This window comes from Penicillium canescens, assembly GCF_028828765.1.
Source record: "Penicillium canescens strain IBT 15451 chromosome Unknown utg000001l_segment0_segment0, whole genome shotgun sequence".
In the NCBI taxonomy this organism is placed as follows: Eukaryota; Fungi; Ascomycota; class Eurotiomycetes; order Eurotiales; family Aspergillaceae; genus Penicillium; species Penicillium canescens.
Window position 1 is genome coordinate 1549533 of NW_026703963.1, and position 21224 is coordinate 1570756.

The following is a 21224-nucleotide window of genomic DNA, read 5'->3' on the forward strand; positions in this document are numbered from 1 at the left end:
GCCGTAATACACTGTTCAATTCTATAAAAGTAGATGGCTTTTATCCTTCCCACCGTGGTACTCCAAGAAAGAAAGCGCCAAATTCAATATACAAACATGGCAGAAGACAAAGCCAGATTATGCTTCCAACATAACAACATCCTTCTCATGCTCATCCCCGTTCCCATTGGCATCGTCCACAGTCAAAGCACTGAGACCACCAAGTCCAACACCACCATCCATCTCACCGAGCACCCACTCAACCAGGTAGCTGTCATCAACCAGCTCCTCAACTCGGCGGTAGTGTCTCTCCGTATACGCAGCCAGCGCCTGCAGGATATCCTTCAGGCCAGCAGCAGCACGGGCGTTTTTTCCGCGGACGGACTGGGTCGCAAGCTCCACGAACGTGGATGCAGGGTACGAGCGGAACAGGGCGTAGAGGATACGCTGTGAAACGCGCGCGGTGCGGGCATTGGTGTTCCAGTCACGGAGACGGAGGAGGAGAGTGCGCAGGTTGGCAGGATCCAGAGACTGCAGAACCTCGTCGATGGAAGGGTTACCGGTCAGACTGGCTGCGGCACGTTTGCGTTCCTCGGCTGGGAGGGTTGGGTCATCTGCGGCGTTGATGGCGGCTGTGAAGAGAGATAGAAGTCTACCAGGGTGGTTGAGTTGCAAGGCCAAAACGATGGCTTCGCGGTAGTTACCGGCCCGGATGTGGTTCTGCAGCTCCTGGTCCTGCTCAATGCGTTCGGAATTGGCGTGCACAGCGGCGGTGTATGTGGCCGAGGTGGTGTCTGTCCAGAAGGTGACTGTTGCGTCTGCGGAGCCGGAGGCGATGGCGTAGGGGGTGGAGTTGAGTTTGGAGGAGACCTGCTTCACGTCTGAACGGGAGCCGGATGGGGTGGGGCTGGCGAGGGCCCAGACTCGGTCTTCGTGGTTGTCCAGGGTGGTTTCGAGCTCGCCTGTGTAAGGGGACCAGATCTTGACCAGACCGTCTGCAGCGGCGGAGGCGACAAGAGGACGCGCCTGGATGGCGTTATGGCGTGCCGCTGCGGATTCTTCATCTTCGTCGTCACCGTGCTCGTTGGAGACCTGGGGAGGGGGAAGCCAGAGAACCTTGAGGACACTGTTGGTGTGGCCTTCGAAGGTCAGGAGACAGCTGTAGTCAGACAGACTCCAGAGCTTGACAGTCTTGTCACCGGAGCCTGTGACGGCCAGTCCTCGACTTGTGCTGGTACGTGCATCGGTATTGATAATTGGTGTGCCTTGGGGAGCGAATCGCACAGACCAAACACCTCTCTTGTGGCCGCGAAGAACACCAACTGGGGAACCTTCCTCGGCGGCCCAGATCTTCACGGTGCGATCTTGTGACGCCGAAGCAAACAACTCAGATGTGGAATCGATATCAATCGCGTTGATATCCTTCTCGTGAGCCTTGCGGGTATAGATAGCCTTGGGGAGTGCGGCTTGTCTTCCTTCAGAGGGGCAAGCTTGCTTGTGTCCCACCGCTTGATTGTGCGATCTTGCGAACCAGTAATCAGGAATGATGGCGGGTGGTTGACGGGGTCATTGTATGCGGCACTGCCAACTGGCGGTGGTACCCGGGGAAGGGCGATGGCTCCCAAAGACTCGGCGTGACCAGTGAAAATAGCAAAGCAGGTATAAGAGGATGTCTTTGGGTCAATACGCCAAAGACGTGCAGAGTTATCCTTAGCGCCGGTTGCTAGCCAGTGTCCTGACCAGTCCACATCAATGCAAATAATGATATCGTCGTGACCTTCAAGGTGTGTGACATCAGCACCGAAGTACTCCTCCTCTCCCTTGTCCGAGGGTCGGTCTTCCGACGGGGCAACCGACACGACACGGATGCTCTCAGTGTTGGTGGCTAATGCAAGCATTGATCGGTCAGGTCCAACATAGGCCAAATCAATAATCTCATCGTCGTTTCCAGAGATGCGACGGATGATTTTCAAGGGCTCCAATGTTGACCCGGGCTTGTAATCAGACAGGGACTCGAGCGAGTGGAGGCGAAGTGTCTGGTCTGCGTGAACAGTCAAGACAAAAGGCAAACCAGCCGAATACTGGATAGCGACAACGCTCTCGAAGTCCTCTCCGGCCTCTTGTTCCTCTGTGACCTCGCTGCCACGATTGCAGTCCCAAACACGCAATTTGCCATTCTCTCCGCCAATAACACAGAGCCCACTATCAGCAATGAAAGCAGCGGCTTCCACACTCTCCAAAACAGGAATGATTCTGCGAGTCTTCCAAGTGCGCGTATCCCAAACGATGACCGTCTTGTCTCGGCTGGCTGAGATCAAAGCGTTTTCTGAAGGAGAGAAGGATAAGCTGCGAACAAGAGAGACATGCGACTCGAGGGACGCAATGGACTTTCTCTTGTGCAGATCCCACACGCGCAATTTGCCGTCTTCGCTGCCGGACGCTAGGCGGAACCCTGCAGTAGAGCCTGCAGAAAAAGCGCCCTCGTCCATATCTTCATCGTCTTCCGTAGACTTGCGCTTGTTCTTTTTGGAAGATTTCTCGTCGGCAGTAGGAACCTCGAAGAAGCAAAGCGCAGAAATGACACCACCATGGCCGTGGAAAGTGTGCGTGACGAAGCCACCTCTAATATCCCAGACCTTGATCGAGCCGTCGGCGCCACCAGTAGAAAGCAAAGTACCAGTAGGATCAACAGCAATGGTCACGACTGGTGCAGTGTGGGGTTTAAGGGTTCGGAGAAGTTCTGTTTCAATGGTTTGAGAAGACTCGTCGAAAGGTGAGAGGGAGTATATGCGCATAGACATCGAGCGCGAGCAGACAATAGCGTGTGAAGCAGATGGCGTGACTAGAAAAGATGTTAGGCTTGAATCTCAACGAGAGCAATTGTTACTTACTGGCCAAACCGGTAACAATTTCTCCATCCTGCGTGGCTTGCGGTTAACACTTTGCAATTGACCCCAAGAAGAACAAAAGCGACAAAACCTACTCCTTCAAGACTGGCAAGCTGATTGCCGGTCTCCAGATCGACGATCAAAGCATCCTCGCCGACGCAGCTCAGCAAGATGCGCCCACTGGCGTCCAGCGCCGTACTACCGCCAGTGTAAATAGGGCGGAGCGTGCGAGACGCTTCGAAAGTAGTTTTGACAATAGCTTTCGACATGACTGTAGGATATTAAATCAGAATTCAGCCATGGAGAGAAGTTCAGTCGCAAAAAACGGCAGCTCGAGCGGGCAACTTTTTTGTTTGCTCTGTTTGCTCGGTGATAAGATATGGCGTGTGCCTCAGGCGCCCACCCGCATCACTTCCACCTTCGACTGCGCTTCCTTCGCATCTTTCTTGAAATGCGCGTCTATATAATCAGGGTACATCTCGCTTGCTTGCACTAGAAGGCGATGTAGCCAGGATACTGGCCCAGCTAAATTTCACGATATGGGTCGACAGGCCTACTTGAACCGGCTCGCTTTGGTAAGCGTCCTCTCTTGACTTGCGAATATCCTCTCTTTGCTTCAGATGCAATAATATATATGTGATCTATGGCAAGATGATCCCGACTTGATTTCTGGAAGCGGGATCTTCTGGATGTACCATGTGAAGCCATCTTATTGCCCCCGAGCACAACATATCATCTTGTTATGATGTCCTCGCTTGAAACAAACTACAGCTCGGCATATCAATCATACTGACTATTTTCAAGGGCCGGTCACCATATGAAGCACCGGATAATGCGGCGGTTGACCCTTCTAATCCTGTCCGACGGGTTTCGAGTGTCCACGCTGATAGCTACATGCAACAGTATGATGCTCGTGGCCACCCTGTAAACCCCGAATCCAGGTCTCTTGGGCGGGAGTTTCGAAGGGCAAAGAATGATATCCTTTCAACGATGGGAATTGTTGTCAGCGGAGGAGACCGAAACACGAGTATTCCAAACGAACAACAGAAGATCAACCAAATTGCGAGTGAAAACGATTTTGGACTTGTTATAACGACCCTTGACCAATTATTCGTCTTTTTCGGTACCTGGTGGACCTCTTCGTTTACTGGTCGAGTACAGGTAAATGCACTCCGATCGCTTTAGGGGTTAGACTAACACCTGGCTGTTATTGTCCAGACTTACAAACATTATGCACACGCTGCCTTGTTTGATGTCATTAAATCCGAGCGAGGATCAACAGGGATCCTCGGTTTCTATTTTGCAGGAATTCCTGCATGGGCAATGTCAAGTGGATTGGCCATTGCTCGCGAGAATCCGCTCAAACGCATTTTTGCCTCTCTACGGGAGTATGCCCAGTCTCTTACAGGCGAGTCACTTGGTGTTCGATCTCTTTTTGGACTCATCTACACAGTGTAAGTTCATTCTTTATCCACCATGACAGTAAGCAAGACTGAGACTGATGATGAATCAAGGGCGAAGAACACGGTGCTCATGCTCTCTGTGGAGTTCTACATGTATTCCATACTCCAATCCCTCTCTCTTGTGTCGCCCTACTCAATTCCCAGCGCTCAACTTCTCATTCCGTTTGGCAAGGGGTCCTTACTGCAGCTGCCGGCACTTCCTACTGATCTCTCTCCTGGCTCACTGGGCATTTCACTAGTGGGTCTATTGACCCATCCCGGCATCTTAGCCTTCGTCTATGGCTATTATTTGCGTCCGGATCTCGAAGAGCGTATCTATAGATTGATTCGTCGGCGTCTGCCGAAAGCAACTATTGCGGATGAGCTCTCAGTTCGAGTGGCGTTTGAAGAAAATCTGATTGAGTGGGTGGTGCCGACCCTGGGACGCAAATCAGACGAAGAAATGTACCGCGGCAATCTCACGCTCTTTGAAGATATCAAGTACGAGCTAGGTGCTTTGCGAAAATGGGTATTTTCGTTCTTTGGGCTGCGATCGAGAAAGTCATTAGACCAGCAAGCTTTCGCGTCCTTCAGAGACGAGAGGATTGAATCTCTCAGAAATTCGATTGAGATGTTACAAAATGAACTCGAAGGAACACAGCTCAACTCTTCTAATGAGAATGAGCCAAGTGACCCGCTACGCAGACCCCCGGGAATCACACCCGATGCCCAGATTGCCGCCGCTGCACCGCCTCCACTACAAGATACAACAGCGTCTACACATTTGAGTCAATTAGATTCGGCTATGGGCTTGCACCAGGTGCTCACAAATGAAAACCGCATGTCTCAGTCGCCCGGTGAAATGAGCAATGATTATTTCTCTGAGATAGCCACAGTTGGGCGAACAAGTGGTCCGTCGACCACTTCAAACCAACAAGACCAACCAGGCGGTTCACAAAATGGCGAGAGCTCAACAATGGACCGAAATAACTCACGGTCCAATACGCTTTTCTCTCGTCCGTCTTCACCAGAGACGTCTCCTCCTACCTCACCTCGTGTCAGAGCATCCTTGATCCATCAGAGCTCTGACATTATCACAATGCAGCTTGAACTATTGGGCAACCGGAACCGGAACCCGCAGAACCAAGCTTCAAATCTTGCCAACCTAAATGCCCTCGCAGGCAATGATGTCCCAGGTCTTGATAGACACGCAGACGCCATGGATAGACGATCAATAGCTGAATTCCTCGAGGCTCTAATTTTAAGCCAGGCCCAGCGCCAGGGATTGCATCCACCAGCGCAAGGAGATACCGACGGCCTCTCCAGTGTCACCTCTGGTCAACCCATCATAACCCATCAAGATCTAGGCGTCCCCCAGCCGGAAACTCAGCGTCGGACCCAAGCTAATGAGCCCGAGGATGTGCTTCCGGCTCTAGAATCCATCGAGGAAGCACCAGAGCCCAGCGTTCCAAACATCCTTCCAGATGGCGTGGAAGAACCAATCGACGAAGAACCCACCAACCAGCCAATCCCCGTCGCTGTCGCAGACCACAACGTAGACACACAGTACGATACCCTTCACCAGCCACTTCCACCCACCTCTCGCATTCCTGGACATATTACCGACCATTCATCAGGTGTTCACCGCGTGACACTTCTCTCGGCATACCCGGTCGACTCACTTGCATCCAATCTCGCAGCTGCAATCAGCAGCATTATTCTTGCGCCCCTTGAAGCACTCTTCTTCCGCTCATTAGCCCAGTCATGGCTGAGCACACATCCTTCGTCTGTTGCCCGACTTTCGGATGTCCATCCTTTGGGTCTGTGGTTTGGCGGAAGAACCTGGCCAGATATCGGCGCGTATACGTGCCGATTGGTACTCATGAGGGGAATGCATATTGCAATGAGAGCCGGAATATGGGGATTTATGGTCGGTTCGACGATGAGGATTGGTAGGAAGTTTTGTGGTTGGGGGAGCTTATGATGTGCTATTTCTGTTGGCGTTGTCAATACATAGGATATGCTTTACGAGCCAACCATACACTAATCAGTGCAGCAGTTGCACGGTTTTAACACCTCATACTGTTTCTCAAATACCAAAAACGACACCAAAAAAGTAACTCCAAGGTACATAAGTTTGTCATTATCCAATAATACACCAGGCTTGCTCTTGAGGAAGCAACGAGAAACTGGAAAGCATAGCATGTATGAAGAAAAGGTAATACAGACATCCAAATCAGCACCCTAAGCTTTTACTCTTTCAGATTCAGATTATGCTCGGCCCTTTCCCTTCTTCCCAGGGACCTTGCGTCGTTCCCAGACCATCAGGTAACCCTCTCGTGTAAACAGCGTCTCGCTCTCTGCACGCTTAACAAACAGGTCCTGGATCTCGAGCCATTCCGGTCCACGCTGCTGTTGCTCCGTGGCACCGCCATTTTGGGTGCGCGCGTTCTCGGCCGACATGGCCTTGTCGTGGAGCTGGACCATCCACGAGACTTTCTCACTGCCGCCGCCGGCACCGCTGGAAGAACCACCGGCACCGGATGCAGCATTGACGCCCTTATCGACGGCGTCATCGGTTGCACCTGGTGCGGCTACGGTTGGGTCGAGGATGATGTTTGCCACGAGGTCGTAGAGGATTGGCTCGCCAGGTGGCCAGATGTCGGGGTTAGGCTCGACGTATGGTGACATGTCCAGAGAACGGGGAGAGGGGAAGGTCACGATGGTTGGATTGCGCTCGGAGACGAACCGGTTCTTGCTGAAACGTTTGATGTGGAAGAAAAGATATGGTGGTAGAGGGTGGAGAAGACGGTGCCGGACACGGTGGGCCAGTTTCTCTGACGCCGTGTAGCCGTTATATTTGTTCAGGAGGGTGGTCAGGGGAATCTGGGGAATGATGGACTCCCGGTTGGCCGATTGGAAAAGAGGTGTAGGAGGCAGATCCAATGTCAAGATGAGGAAAGGTGTGACCTGGCTATTGATGGTGCCAGACTCGGTGAATACCAGGCGGGCATTCTGGGTATCGGAGTGGGCGGTAATAGCTTGGCTTTCAATTCGGAGGTGGCCCTGGAACGCTGCGTGAATGACACTCGTAGGTGTTGACGATGGCTTTTTGGATCCGCCCAGAGATAGGTGAAGGGCGTTTAGGAACCAGGACAGGAATTCCACCGGGTCTGACTGATTTGTGAGTGTGAAACGTTTTGAGGATCGCAGGGCAATCTCCTGTAGCAACTCGTGCGGAGATACATGTGACCGGAACGCTTTTGGGTTCCATAGCTTGCGCACAAGGGTCCTGAACCGAAGGACCATCTCCGGTGTGCCAGGCGTGGGGAACTCGTGGAGGAGGAAGAAATTGCGGATTGGTAGAACGTGCGCCATCAGTTGAGCTACTACATTGACGTAGTCGTTGGCTTTGATGTTGTTCATGCCGACGAATCCTGTAAGATAGATGGTCAGTCCCAAGTATCCAGTTCCCGGTGTAGTCGATGCACTTACCTGGTCTGTATCGAGCTCCAGAGAGGTCCCAGGCATCATGGACTTCTCTGTCGAGCTTGACCACCTCGTTCTTTGTGTAGTGGGGATCCACCACGTATTTGATGTCGTCCAAACTCTTGTTTTTGACCTCATATCCCTCTGGCAGAACGTAGACCTTCCTTGTACCGATATTGATAAAGACGTGGTGTCCGACTTCGAGTGCATGGAAATATGCGTGTGATTTGGGACCGCGACCTTGGAAGTATTTGCCGCAGACGAGACAGGCGTACACATTAATATTCGACAGACTGACGGAGCACAGCTTCTCGAAATCGAAATCGAGAATCTCCCGGTTGATCGTGTCCAGGTAGAGGTCGCCGTAGCCTTCCATGGGAGCGCTTTGTCGCTTTGGAGCACTAAGCGCAGGCGCATCTTCATCGATATCCGAGAGACCTGAAGGATCCTTCTCACCTTCCTCCAGCTCCTCTCTCTCTATTTCGGCTGCTCCTTCGATATCCGCCCCATTGCGACCATCCTGTTCCAGCTTGCCGCTGGAGAGTCCTGCGCCATTCGGAGAATCACCCTCGGACTTGTCCTCGACACGGGCCTTTTTCGAGGCGGGCGAGCCCGAAAAGTCTTGTTCCAAAGGGAGCTCTGCGTGCCTTTTCGACATTGCGATATGGTTGTAGTGAATGGTTGATCGCGCAGTTCTTACGGACGGAATGCGATTTTGATGCAAACAAGTCAAACCAACACGAGACGAGATCAAAGGAAGCTCCCTAAGAATACACTACACCAGTCACTGTTTATTGTACTCTTTCAAAAGATGCGGTCTTTGTTAAACTGATCTTTTAATTGTCAAGACCATTTAGAAATCCACTCATTTCTTACAGCCTAAGTCATACCATCTCAAGATGAAGCCGTAACGAAAGAAAACGTCATAGGATGTGATTCAACAAACGCCTCATGTCGACCTTTAAGCACTCTTGACCACCTTATCGTTATCAACGTCTATTTCCCTCACACCGTCCTTCGTCACCACTTTCACCAAGACCTGTAGAGAGAGTCAGTACGTTGGCATGCGGAAAAGGTCGCATTTTACTTACTCCCTTGTAGTCAATAGGTAGTCTGCGCTTCAGCTCATCTGTGCACAAAGTGAGGAGCTTGAGTCCCTCGTCAAGATTGATGTTAGGATTGTGGTGTTTGTCAAGGATGGATAGGCAGTAGTATCTATTCAAGTTAGCATTGACACATCGTCCCAAAGCTCGGTTTCAACATACTGGGCATAGCCGTGGGCAGCATATGGTAGGGGTGCCAATGACGCAAGGTAGTCAATCCAGTAGAGATGGGGCGCCTCAGTGACCGGATCTATGCCACCGAGCAGGAGGTTGACGGTGTAAGGACTCCGTGACCGCAGACTGCGCGCCAATTCTCCTCGAACGAAATTGGCAACGGCGGAGGGGCTGAGTTCGGTGTCATTACGCATGCTGTAAAGCGCAGCGTTGGCTTGGATATATTCGGCAAATTGAACTATAACGACCCATCTCATTAGCATGTTTATCTCATTGGGGCCGTCGTAAGAGTGGCATACCAGTATCTCCAGACTCTCCAGAGAAGGCCATGAGTGTGTTCTTGTTCAGCTGTCGTGTCTTATCATCTTCGGCCTTGAGAACTGTCGGGCCTCTCATTGCGGCCTTGGATGCTGCAAGAATGACGAAGTCCTTGCCGGCGATACCCAAGAGAACCTCCCTAGCAGCAGTCAGTAACCATTTGTGAAATAGCAGGAATAATTAGCGATAATCTCACATGTTTGCGGTAAGTGATAATCAAAAAAAAAAAAAAAAAAGAAACAAGCAAGTAGATGATTGAAGACGAAGGAGAGAAGTGGTCAAGTGAGGAGGACCGCGCGGTGAGCTTGACGCCTGGAGCTCCCGGGGTCAGCTACTGCTGACTCAGCCGCCGCTTAGCGCTTTTTTTCTGCCAAAAAAAGTTGAAGTTTTGATCTCCGCAGCCCGAGACTTTCGAGAACGCCATTCCTTCAATTTCTTTTTGTTCTCTACGGAAATTAGGAAGTGATAACCTGGCTTGACACAAGGTCGTTATGTCTTCCTTTTTCACTGTCCCTGCTGCCCAGCGCAAGCGGAAGAGAGACGACCGCGCCTCAGTCCCAGGATCAAAGAAGCGAGGCGGAGATGCCAAAACCGACGGCGCCGGTCGTCGGGCCAGAGAGAGAGAAGAATCGATCTCTGGTAGTGATATCGACGAGGACGAAATTGCATCGGAATCAGGCGACGAGAGCGGATCAGATTCAGAAGACGGCGAAACGGCGGGAGATCGAAGATTGAAACTCGCTGAACGCTACCTGGAAAACATTAAAGACGAGGTTGACGAAGCCGGATTTGATGCGGCAGACATTGATCGAGACTTGATCGCGGAACGACTGAAGAAGGACGTTGATGAGTTCAAAGGACGGACGTTCCGTCAAATCGCTGCGAAACTATCCTTCCCTACCGCACCCCATTCGTTTTTCCGCTCAGATACCCAATCGACAACTGCTATTGCTGTTCACCCGCCATATGTCTACGCTGTGTCAAAGGATAAGACATTGACCAAGTGGGAGTTGGTTACACCGAGTGTACCCGCCTCTACCGCATCGAACGGTGATGCTGATACTTCCAAGCGGCCTCCACGTCCCCAGCGCAAGAAGCCTAAGCGTGTCAGATATGCTCGGGGTATGCGCAAGAACCCTGAAACCGGCGAGGAGCATGGACATACAGGAAACATCTTATCCGTTGCCGTGTCCCCCTCTGGACGGTTTGTGGCCACTGGTGGAGCAGACAACAAACTGATCATCTGGGATGCGGAAACTTTGACGCCCACCAAGACGTTCCTACAACACAGAGACTCTGTTTGCTCATTGTCCTTTGCGCGCCATATCTCAACGATGAGTTCTGGAGAGCAGCTATTCTCCGGTTCTTACGATCGTACTATTAAGACATGGTCCATTAGCGGAGCTGGCCACGCCTATGTCGAAACACTCTTCGGTCACCAGGACCATGTTACTGGAGTTGCCGCCATGACCATCGACGAATGTGTTAGTGTTGGTGCTCGTGACCGCACAGCCCGTTTGTGGAAGGTTGTCGACGAAACGCAGCTAGTGTTCCGTGGTGGTGCCGCGAAAAGTGCCCCTTACCACGAGAGCAACATTGATTGTATTGCTCCTCTACCACCAACCCACTTTGTCACCGGTTCAGACTCTGGCTCTATCTGTCTCTGGTCCGTACACAAGAAGAAGCCGCTCTTCACCATCCGTCTTGCCCACGGCCTGGACCCAATCCCACCTCTGGAAGAATTATCACCCGAAGTCAACGAAGAGACTGCCGCCCACAACATGCGGCACATGCGCCCCATGCCTCGCTGGATTACCGCCCTAACCACGCTCCCCGGTACCGACATTGTACTCAGCGGCAGCTGGGATGGTTGGATTCGGGCATGGCGCATCTCGGATGATAAAAGGACTATTATTCCTCTAGGCCCCATCGGCCAGGGCTCCCTTGGCAGCGCGACGCCTGACACACCTTCGCAACAACTCAACCAGACCCTTGCTTTCGACGCTACCCCAGACCGCATGGTTGAAGATGAGAAGCCTCAACCCGAAACCCAAGAACCGGAGCCTATGATCAAGGGTGTCATCAACGGCATTGCGGTCTTTGAACGTCGTCCCGAATCCGATCTTCCTGGTGAATCAAAATCCAAGTCAGAGACCCAAAACGAACCTCGCGGTGTATCAATCGTTGCTGCTGTCGGCAAGGAGCACCGCTTGGCTCGCTGGAAGTGCTTTGCCAACAACTACTACGAAGGCACTACTGCTGAGGGCCGTAACGGAGCTGTCGTGTTCGAGGTTCCGCTTACCACTAATGAAACCGTGAGGGCTGATGTATAAATCTTGTTCATAATTGTTCTGTCTCGGCCTTGCTCACCAGTCGAGGATAAAATGAGGAGCGTTGCTCGGGGTTCGGTGTCTTTGGAGTCAGATCTGTGTATGTATTTCTACCATTTTTGCATATGTACCGGATTTTTTTGGTGCATTGGGTATTCAATCATATCCCTATTGCAAGCATATTCGATGTAAACGAGGACCTGTCATAAGCCATCAGTATATGCGTAGGTACCAGTTAGCATTCTTTCGAGGTTCAAAAACGCTCATGGAAGACGTCGGAATGGCCGCAGCTCAACTGTGTAGAGGCCGTACGAATACTTCATGGGTAGTGATGACCCTTGTTATACAGCAGATGAGGGAGATCACGTATATTATTGTGTTTACTCTCAAACATACTTTAACCTGTTTTGGTCCCCTAAGGTCCCTGGGCATTATCGCTCATCGATTGTCCACAGTTGTTAGAGCGAACCAGACTAGTGCTACATGAGGGAACAATAGTCGAGAGGGGAACTCATCAGGAACTGCTAGATATGGACGGAAGATACTATAACTTGTGGCAAAGACGGTTTGGTAGCATACAGGAGGAAGGCTCTCTTCCAGATGTTTGAAGTAAAATAGGAAATTGATCTCATTGTTGTGAGACATCGCCATTATTGTAATACAGGCACATTTAGTTAGGGGTGGTTGCTCAAATTACGTTTGGTTGGACGCCACCAGCTCCATGGCGCTCTACAATACTGAAAACTCCATGACAAGCTAAACCAGTCTCTCTTGTTGAAAAGAGATGCCGTAAGAAATATTTGGATTCGATATTATGAAGTAGCATCCTTTGGAAGTTCAACAGCTGTTTATCAAATATTAGGTTTGGTGTCTGTTCTTGGTGGTAAGAGGCGACAAAGGGTCATTCGGGCCGAGAAAGAAGCAACTGGGGCATACGTTAAAGACGGATAGGACCGAGGTAAGAAGGATGAGAGGGGGGACATGAAGATCTAACTCCTAGTCGCTGAAAACCACCAAAGATGACAGAACCCTTTTGGATATCAAAGCATAGAAAAAATGCAAACAAAGCGCCAAGCATGCTTTCTACCTATTCCCTAAACGCCATGCTGAAGAACAAGAAGTAGGCGGCATAGGGTGATGGTAGATGTTGTGTTCAAAAATGTGTCTTAGTATGGGGAGTATCTGTTGCGCCGTCTGTGAGTATTTCTTCTCACTGGGCCAACAGGTTGATCGTCGTCGGAATCATCAAGGGCAATCGCATTGCGAGCGGAGAGCCCACGACCAGTATTAGGTCTTGTGGTTGCTGGAGGACGATGAGGCGATGAGCTCGCAGCTTCCGAGCCTTCGGATGCCTCGCTGGATTCAACAGTCTCGGCAGAAGAAGTAGGAAGGTCTTCTATCCTTTGCGCCCATGGAGAGGTGCCGGGCTCTCGCCAGACAGGCCGAGGTGCGTTGCCAAACGCCTGTCGAGGAGGCGCAGCCCGGATATCATCTTCATCGGATGAGTCTGAATCACTTACCTCCTCCGAATCTTCCTCGGAGTCATCTTCACCATCCGTATCTGTATCAATTCGTGGTGGTGTTTGATGACGGGATACATTCGGTCTGGGAGGGCCATTGGGCTGGGAACTGCTTACAACAGTAGAATGATCCGAGTCCGATTCGTAGTCGTCACCCGTAAGCTGGGTTCCATCATTAATGAAAGAGTCTTCATGATCGTACTCGTTCTCATCCTCGATGTCTTCTTCAAAATCAAACTCGTCCTGGCCGTAGTTTCCAGTGAATCGTGAAACGAGTTCAGGTGGCATTGCGGATCCATGATACCCTAGGCGAGCCATCGTCTGGTAGCTACCCATAAAGCCTGGCAAAGGGGGCATCCCAAAGGTGGGACCATTGGTAGGATATCGACTTGCGAACTCGCCCCACAAGCCATCATCAACGTCTCCAAAATCGTCCTCGGGCTCCTCGGGCTCTTCGTCGTCCATCTCATCTAGTGAATCGAGGTCGCTACCACTTTCACTCTCATCACTTGATTCGGTCTCGTCTGTTTCGGACCCAGGGCGATATCGATAGCCACAGCCAGCACAATGCTCTCCTTCCTCGAGTTCCCATGAACAATACGGACATCGCATAACCCCATCATCAATGTCAATGACGGGCTTTAGAGGGGGGCTTTGGGTCTGAAAAGTCCGCCGAATAGACCTCCTTGTGTTGGATGGTTATTCGACTTGTCTTGGTCAAGTTTCCCAGCTTCCTCTTGTCGGTTTTTCGTATGCTCCATGGTCGTTTCGCCCTTGTCTAGAAGCTCAGCGCGAGCTGTGAACATCTGCACGACCGCCCGGACCTTTAAAACACCAGAATTGTTAGATGTAATGAACTAGATTAAGGTTTGTGTTGTACTTACCAGATACGCTGGTGCCGGTTGGGATTTGACGGGTGCTCGACAATCGGGACATGTTCGTTTTGATCTCCCTCCTGAGAACCATGACGATAGACACTGTAAAGATCCGAGTTAGATCGAGGAACGGGAATCAAATTGATAGCGACCAACTCACGGAATAGCAGAAAGTGTGTCCACACGCAAGAGTGAAAGGTTCGTAGAGAGGTCGAATGCAAATACCGCACTGTATCAGAGTGCGAATGTCGTCCACATGTCCTTGGAGAGTATTGGCTAGCTAAAAAGCGCGCGTCAGTTTCAGTCACGTTGTGTAATTGCGGCACTTGACTTACTCCGGATGTTTCGGCCGCAGAACAGCATTTAGTTGACATTTTCCCTTCCGAAGCTTGTCAGGAGCTGGTATCACCGCAAGAGCAGCTTTATCATCAACCAGGCGCGTTCGGCGTGTCGGTGGAGTGACGGCGCGATTTGCGACACGATGCGGTGGGGTCGAGAGGAAAAGTTTCGTGTGGCAAAGCAGGTCCAGAAGCTTGCGCAGAGGCTAAAGAGATATAAAGATTGCGCTAATAGTGAGATCTGGGCTTCGGATGAAGAGAAAAGAAAAGAAAAGAAAATAAGGCAATGTGATTCGGATTCAGAAGTGAGGAAGCCAGGGTAGACACTTCGCTTTGGCCTCAGGCACCGCTCACATAATCAGGAACCCTTAGCAAACAACTTCGCTTGACTTGTCACATTGATCACCTCTTTGTGCTATTTATGATTGTTCACTCCTCGAGTAAGGGGCGAACTCTGGGTGCCCTATGTGTGCCTTTGTGTATCAAAGTCGGAATATAGCCTACTATCCTATGGGCTCCACTTAGCCTTCCGTTTCCTTACAAGCCAACAGGTCATTCTTTTGCTCTCCAGAATGCTCCACAGAAGTACGAGCTTGCTCTTCGTCACGAAAAGATGGCTGTTGTCGAAGACACCCTTGGACATTGTCATCGTCAACAATCTCCTCGTTCATATGTTTCAGGGATCCAATCTGCTCAACAAATAAATTCTTTTGAGGCAAGTCTTATCGAACTGATGCCTTGCTTGCTTCTGGTCCCGCATCAATCGGTTTGCATCATGGAGCCGGTCCTGAAGCAACATGAAGTGATACTCGGCAAGTTGATGATACAAATCACCGAGTAGTGACGTTATTGTCCTTAGTAGCTGGAGCCCTTGGTGTTAGATGTACCGACCCTGCAGAATCACGGCTGGTCCCTGTGCGCAGGTGGAAGTCTTGAACGTTGTAGATGCTGTTGGCACCATTTGCGGTCCACAGACTTCTATAACCTCACCATTCCCGTTACCGAGAGCAGTCTCGCCCCCAACTCTGTCCGCATAGTCGGAAATCATGGCAAGGCACACCAAGGAATAGTATCAGTGTAGTTATCACGATATGGCTGTCGTAGTTTTGCGACTGATCTCTCTCTGCTTCCTCTGCCTCGCTACTGACCCAAAAGCGGACACGTTCAATCTCATACTGTCCATTCTATACCGGTTTTCAATTAATCCTATCCTAGGCTCACAGCGTTGGATGACGTCCCCGTCCTTATCTTTATACCCGCATTCTTTATACTTCACATCCATGAGGCTTCAAGTACACTACCCTCTCTTTCTGTCAGCTTGAGATTCCAATTAGGCCTATCAATTCGAGTACTTGCATAAGTACTGACATGAGTCGTGCAAACTGCACTTATGCATATCCTTGTGACACACTACTGCATTTTCGGATGATTTTTGATACACCATTTTGCCCATTATTTGCAAATTAAATTATGACCTACTGGCAAATTGACTAATAATTAGTATGCAAATATCAAAGAAAAGAATGTTTATAGAAACATAAGAATCCCAGTAGTGATCGCAAACCCGTTACGGCCTATGCCCGCGCCAAGACCGCGGATCCCCAACTCTTCCTACGCTCAGCGCTAACTTCTTCTCCAATCAAGCTAACCTTCAACTCAGTTCCAACCAACACTTTGGTATTTGCCCTTGATTAGGGTCTATTGCCTTGATCATCTATTACCAATACAAAAGACATACAAAAGCGCCGTACTCATGGCCGACTCAACACAAGGTGACACGCACGACAAGGCGTGGGAGAAAGCTGAGAAGAAGTTTGCACAGTATGTTTTGATGTTTCTTCATTGTCTCGATCCACTGATCTTTGATTCTCGCGAGGTGTGATCGCGTTTCCATAGTTATCCGTGGAGGCGAGTTCCCTGAGGAGCCTCTCTTTGGACCCTACACGGAAACATCGGTCTGGCCTAAGCATATCAATCGAGATTATATGTATAAACCTACACAACTGATAGCTAACATGTCATAGCAAACATGCCAGCCAATATTACGATCCATGCCAGGACTTCGCGGATCGGAGCCTTAAGTGCATGAAGCGGAATGGCTTTGATCGCGAGATGTGCCATGATTACTTCCAGTATGTTCATGACCCTTTATTGCATCTGGTCTCTCGTGTATGATGCTCAAATCGGCTTCCGGTGATTGATCTGCTCATGGTTAACTCGGGCTCTATGGTCGTCAGACATCCCAGCTCCAAGGCTTTATACTAACTGCTTTACTTGCCTAGAGCATATCGCGACTGCAAAAAGAACTGGGTAAGTCGAGTGAAGAGTTACTTTGTACCGTCTCAGTCTCATGTCTTGTGTGGTATCCGCGATCCGCGGGCCCCTTTGGCCGTGATTCAGCACGTTGTGTCTTCGATTGCTAATGGGGCCAAAATAGTTAACCCAGAAGAAGGTTTCCGGTCTTTCGTCCAGATAAGACATGAAACGCCGACAAAAATTGAGATCTTCCGACAGGTGAAGAAACTCCAGTTGGCGATTTGCAAGATTAACGGGTCCTATGTTTCGCATTTTTGTTTCCTGCTTTTTGTGTTATGTTCTTCTTGGCGTATCAGCCCTTTGATTTAAGTTTATATATTAGCATCTTTGTCTTGAGATCTTATCTATCGTGTTGGAGTGATGTGGCCTCTTCGTTCGCAAAATCTATCCTCATCGTGTCTGAGGCTTGTCGATTGCATCTAATATATATGTGTATACCCCCGAGGAAAGACATACTTTTTCTTTCATGTATACGCAATTTATACCTGCATGCCACCAATCCAGGTACATATCCCTGGCCCTGATATAATTACGATTACTGATCAAGCTTGCGCCGGGCAACTATACTTGGTTCATACGTCACCAGGAGACATCGTTTGCATGTTGGGTTTACTGCCGGCAGTATAGTGCGGGGAGGCGCATACCGCCTTCCTCTTGACATCCTTCCCCGCCAAATAAAAATGCGGCATTCGATCAGTCCCTATTGCAAACCAGCTCCTCGAAAACCTTCGGCGCGTGCTGTGCCTAGCACGGCGGATCAAAAATAAGTTTACCTACCTGGATTCGAGTTTGAAAGTTCAAATTGAGCCAACCCTCCACCATGAGCTCCGGCAATGATGCGGTCTTCTTGCGCCGCAACAACCAGATACAAGATGCCATTGACAGCCAGAACATGAAGCAGGCCTTGCAGCTGATTGAAAAGCGCATGAAGAAAGGCGAGAACACACCTTTTCTGAAGGTAAGGCTACCCTCACCAGCTCCCGAATTCTACTTGCGGCCGAGCATGTTGGTCTCATTAACACATGAACTCGACGGAAACAGGCCTGGAAAGCGAACGTCCTCTTCAATCACACGGACGAAGCCCATAAGAAGCGAGGAATTGCCGAGACTCTCGAGCTGTGTAAATCTGAGCCACCAGTCACCGATCTGGATACCCTGGACACACTTCGCCGAACCCTGCAAAAGATGGATGACCAGACCGACCTTCGGAGCGCATTGTGGGAAAGAGCAGCCAAGGCAAAACCGCAGGATCACGACCTTCAGATGAGATGGTTTACGGACGGATTTGAGGGCCGTGACTGGAAATCTGCACAGAAGGTAACATGGTACACAAACACCGCATTTCTATGGGTAGCTGACACAAACAGGCCGCCATGAGTCTCCAAAAGAACTTTCCCCGCGAGCGAAAGTACTATTTCTGGGCCATCTTCTTTTGTCATATTGTTTCAATTGACTCGGCCTCCTCGGACATGGACCGTAAGTTGTTTGGGACTTTGGCATATCGTATGATTTCGAAGGCGGTAGCCGAAGTTCCCACCAATCCGGTATGTGGTCACTACTATGGAATCTTCGGCCAAAGGAACCTGACGCCTGGCCTTAACATTGACCAGTGACTGACCGAGCATGAAATTATTTCCTACAGACCGAGCTACTGAGCCCCCCAAGAGCTATTCAAAATGCCGAGGAACTTTTGTTGCTCATCAAAATCTTTGAAAAACAAGATAAGCATGATGAGATCCTCAAGATTCTCGACAGCGAGAGTGCTGGTCTCAACTCTCGGATAGTTAATAATGACCGGATATTTGTGGCGAACAAACTGCACAGCTTGGGAATTACTGAGCGCTGGGAAGAGGGACACGCATGTGCGAAAAGCCTTCTGACTGTACCCGAAGATGAAGATGGGCGCAAAGCCCTCAAGGAGCGTGACGAATGGAAGTTCTGGAATATGCTCATTGCAAGCACTCGTAATTTGGAAGAAACCCCAGGGTAAGTTTTTCAATATCTTTAAAAGTAACCGGACTTACAAGATTCCTATAGACTGCTCGCCGAAACACAGGAGATTATCGAAAAATTCATTGAATTCAGCCCCAAGTCTCGCAACGCACATCTCGCTAGATTGGATTTGACCCTGGTCGGCATCAGACGGGGCCAGAACACATCGGATGATCTGGTTTCTGCTTGTCAAAAATACTGGGACCAGCACAAGCACAAACTTTATCTCTTCGGCGACTTCCGAGGTATTCTGGAGACTCGCGATGATAGCTTGGTCCACCAAGTGTGTGAATATTGCATGGACAGCGTTGAAGGCAAAGCTGTAAGTGAACGATTTTTTGTTCTCTATATGTACGAGCTAACCATTTCTGAAGGATGATGCTATTCCGTTGATCAATGCATACAAGATGCAGTATTATGCACGACTGTCTGGCAGAGACCCGTCAAAGTCCACTATTGAGAATCTTGTCCGCAATTGTCTTGACTTTTATGAGAACTTTACTCTTCTTGCAAAGACCCAGAACAAAAGGGACAACCAAGAAGCTTCCGTAATGGAAAGTCGGCCCACAGATGACTTCTGCCTTATTGCCGCCATGGCTCTTCTTCGGCCCAATAAGACATCTGACCAAGTCAGCGACAAATCTTTGATTCGTGCTGCTGGCATTCTAGAGCGTCTGCTCGTTGATTCGCCTCACAACTATGAGGCGATTTTGATTTTGATCCGGATTTACACCCTTCTCGGCGCTGGTTCGCTCGCTTTGAAAGCGTTCAGTAAGCTATCGCTCAAGCACGTGCAGTATGAAACTGTTGGCCATAACCTCTTCACCCGTTTTGCCACAATCCACCCTTACTCTGCGCCTCCCTTTGAAGGCGCAGAGTATAAGGACTTTGATCCACAGGCTGCCTTTGTTCAGGGTCTGGACTTTTACCGCTCTGCAAACCTCACCGTATCGAGATCCCTAATGAATGGACTTCGCGAAGGTTCCTATGCAAACCTAGAGGAAACAATTGAGCTGCGGAACCGCCTCAATGACAGTATTTGCCGGAGAATTTTGGCGCTGGAGACTCGACGGGTGCAAAGACTAAGAAAGGGGGAGCACTTGAGCTTCCATGAGGAAACTGGTAAGTTATCATCAACTCGCTGGCCGTATAAGCAACTGGTCACTAATTACCTTACAGCCCAGTCTACTTCGCCGGCTTATGACCAGCGGTCGTACGATGCGTATATGAACTTGGAACACCATAGCCAGCCAACATTCGAGACGCGACTGCGCGCAGGCCCGGTTCCTAAGGTAAGTTTATCTGACTACTTAGGTAGTGATAACAACTAATGCCAATGTAGGTAAACTGGCTGGCCTCCGCCCGAGTCACTGATCAACTATTCAGTGTTCTCAAGGGTATCGCTATGCAAAAACCGAACCCCATTAAAGAAGAGTTGCTTGATATTAGCGACTTGACGCTTTCTGAGACCGAGAGTGATCTAACGCCCACCGAAGTGGATGCAAGCAAAATCAACCTTGAATTGCTCAAGGTGGCTAATTTCATGGCCGGATCTAAGACTCATACTTCGGACCAAATTGCGAAGACTCTTGGTCAGGTAGAGGTCTGGTTGAATGATAAGAAACAGGGTCTGGTTCTCCAAGACGACAAGAAGTCTCCTCTTATCGAGAACACGACTGTTGAGTTTGACGGAACTCCTGCTGCCCCAACTTGGAGATACTTCCATGCCATCTGGTCTCTTGTGGAGAGCCTCAAAGCTTTGTCAAACATCATTACCCTGGATTCCCGGAAGGCTGTGAAAACCACCAAGCTTCCAGATGACCACTTAAAGCGGGTGAGTGCTCTTGTTTGCGGTGTTTTCGAGGATGTCCGTTCAAACACCCGGGCTCTGAAACGGGGCCTTTCCGAATCAGCCAACCTCAGCACAGTCATCGACCTTGTTATGCAGGGTGATGCAGATGATAAATATGAGAAGCCCCTTCAGGATGTTCTCAACAGAATGATGGACGCATCCGCAGTAGAGGTGTTCTGTGGAGAGTTGAGGGAGAGCTGGGAAGAGGCACTTGATGGAGTGATGGCGGCCAAGATTTGATACTACATATCAAGCGATGTAAAATGTGACTTATGAGTCCATGACGAACATAGTTAGAGTACATTCAAATGAATGACCAGACGTCAAGTTTCAACCAAATGCCTATCTGTAGACAACAGTCTCACAAATCAATAAGAAGGGCAAGATGAATCACGTGATAGAACCAAGATACGCAACAATTCCTGCCTTAGGGGTCAATTCTACGCTAGTCCAAATTAGTCCACAGCCCTAGCCCTAAGCACTCGCCTACCGCACCAACCAGCGCCAAGACCCCATTTTGCGGTTCCAGGCAAAAGACCAGGTGATTTTCACACGGCTTCCTCACATCCTCTTCGACAACCCCCGCCAAACCCTTCAGTCAACAACCG

The 21224-nt window shown here is 50.0% G+C and overlaps 9 protein-coding genes across 9 annotated transcripts; 4 read left to right on the forward strand and 5 right to left on the reverse strand.

Annotated features, from left to right (window-relative positions):
- Positions 1-117: 117 nt before the first annotated feature.
- N7446_000591 (U3 snoRNA-associated protein UTP13) lies at positions 118-3136 on the reverse strand (the record flags this gene model as incomplete). The annotated part of the gene is made up of 4 exons (XM_058509358.1): positions 118-1487; positions 1511-2821; positions 2871-2898; positions 2963-3136. The coding sequence occupies 4 exons, from the start codon at positions 3134-3136 to the stop codon at positions 118-120; spliced, it is 2883 nt and encodes a 960-aa protein (XP_058378337.1).
- Positions 3137-3406: 270 nt separating this feature from the next.
- N7446_000592 (uncharacterized protein) lies at positions 3407-6293 on the forward strand (the record flags this gene model as incomplete). Its single annotated transcript, XM_058509359.1, has 4 exons — positions 3407-3442; positions 3672-4028; positions 4086-4321; positions 4382-6293. The coding sequence occupies 4 exons, from the start codon at positions 3407-3409 to the stop codon at positions 6291-6293; spliced, it is 2541 nt and encodes an 846-aa protein (XP_058378338.1).
- Positions 6294-6580: 287 nt separating this feature from the next.
- On the reverse strand, positions 6581-8456 carry N7446_000593 (ubiquitin carboxyl-terminal hydrolase family protein; the record flags this gene model as incomplete). The annotated part of the gene is made up of 2 exons (XM_058509360.1): positions 6581-7746; positions 7805-8456. The coding sequence occupies 2 exons, from the start codon at positions 8454-8456 to the stop codon at positions 6581-6583; spliced, it is 1818 nt and encodes a 605-aa protein (XP_058378339.1).
- Positions 8457-8571: 115 nt separating this feature from the next.
- pre1 (proteasome core particle subunit beta 4) lies at positions 8572-9817 on the reverse strand (the record flags this gene model as incomplete). The annotated part of the gene is made up of 6 exons (XM_058509361.1): positions 8572-8837; positions 8890-9013; positions 9064-9313; positions 9375-9528; positions 9590-9705; positions 9736-9817. The coding sequence occupies 6 exons, from the start codon at positions 9815-9817 to the stop codon at positions 8760-8762; spliced, it is 804 nt and encodes a 267-aa protein (XP_058378340.1). The 3' UTR covers positions 8572-8759.
- A 67-nt stretch (positions 9818-9884) lies between these two features.
- On the forward strand, positions 9885-11726 carry N7446_000595 (ribosomal RNA-processing protein RRP9; the record flags this gene model as incomplete). The annotated part of the gene is made up of 1 exon (XM_058509362.1): positions 9885-11726. The coding sequence occupies one exon, from the start codon at positions 9885-9887 to the stop codon at positions 11724-11726; it is 1842 nt and encodes a 613-aa protein (XP_058378341.1).
- A 1163-nt stretch (positions 11727-12889) lies between these two features.
- Positions 12890-13855, reverse strand: N7446_000596 (uncharacterized protein; the record flags this gene model as incomplete). Its single annotated transcript, XM_058509363.1, has 1 exon — positions 12890-13855. The coding sequence occupies one exon, from the start codon at positions 13853-13855 to the stop codon at positions 12890-12892; it is 966 nt and encodes a 321-aa protein (XP_058378342.1).
- A 29-nt stretch (positions 13856-13884) lies between these two features.
- On the reverse strand, positions 13885-14492 carry N7446_000597 (uncharacterized protein; the record flags this gene model as incomplete). Its single annotated transcript, XM_058509364.1, has 4 exons — positions 13885-14067; positions 14128-14220; positions 14279-14398; positions 14454-14492. The coding sequence occupies 4 exons, from the start codon at positions 14490-14492 to the stop codon at positions 13885-13887; spliced, it is 435 nt and encodes a 144-aa protein (XP_058378343.1).
- A 1717-nt stretch (positions 14493-16209) lies between these two features.
- N7446_000598 (coiled-coil-helix-coiled-coil-helix domain-containing protein) lies at positions 16210-16932 on the forward strand (the record flags this gene model as incomplete). Its single annotated transcript, XM_058509365.1, has 4 exons — positions 16210-16277; positions 16481-16588; positions 16739-16766; positions 16894-16932. 4 exons carry the CDS (start codon positions 16210-16212, stop codon positions 16930-16932), a joined length of 243 nt encoding a protein of 80 aa, XP_058378344.1.
- Positions 16933-17592: 660 nt separating this feature from the next.
- On the forward strand, positions 17593-20856 carry N7446_000599 (MDM20/NAA25 family protein; the record flags this gene model as incomplete). The annotated part of the gene is made up of 8 exons (XM_058509366.1): positions 17593-17730; positions 17814-18089; positions 18140-18316; positions 18415-18758; positions 18810-19086; positions 19139-19886; positions 19944-20056; positions 20107-20856. The coding sequence occupies 8 exons, from the start codon at positions 17593-17595 to the stop codon at positions 20854-20856; spliced, it is 2823 nt and encodes a 940-aa protein (XP_058378345.1).
- Between the last annotated feature and the right edge of the window lie 368 nt (positions 20857-21224).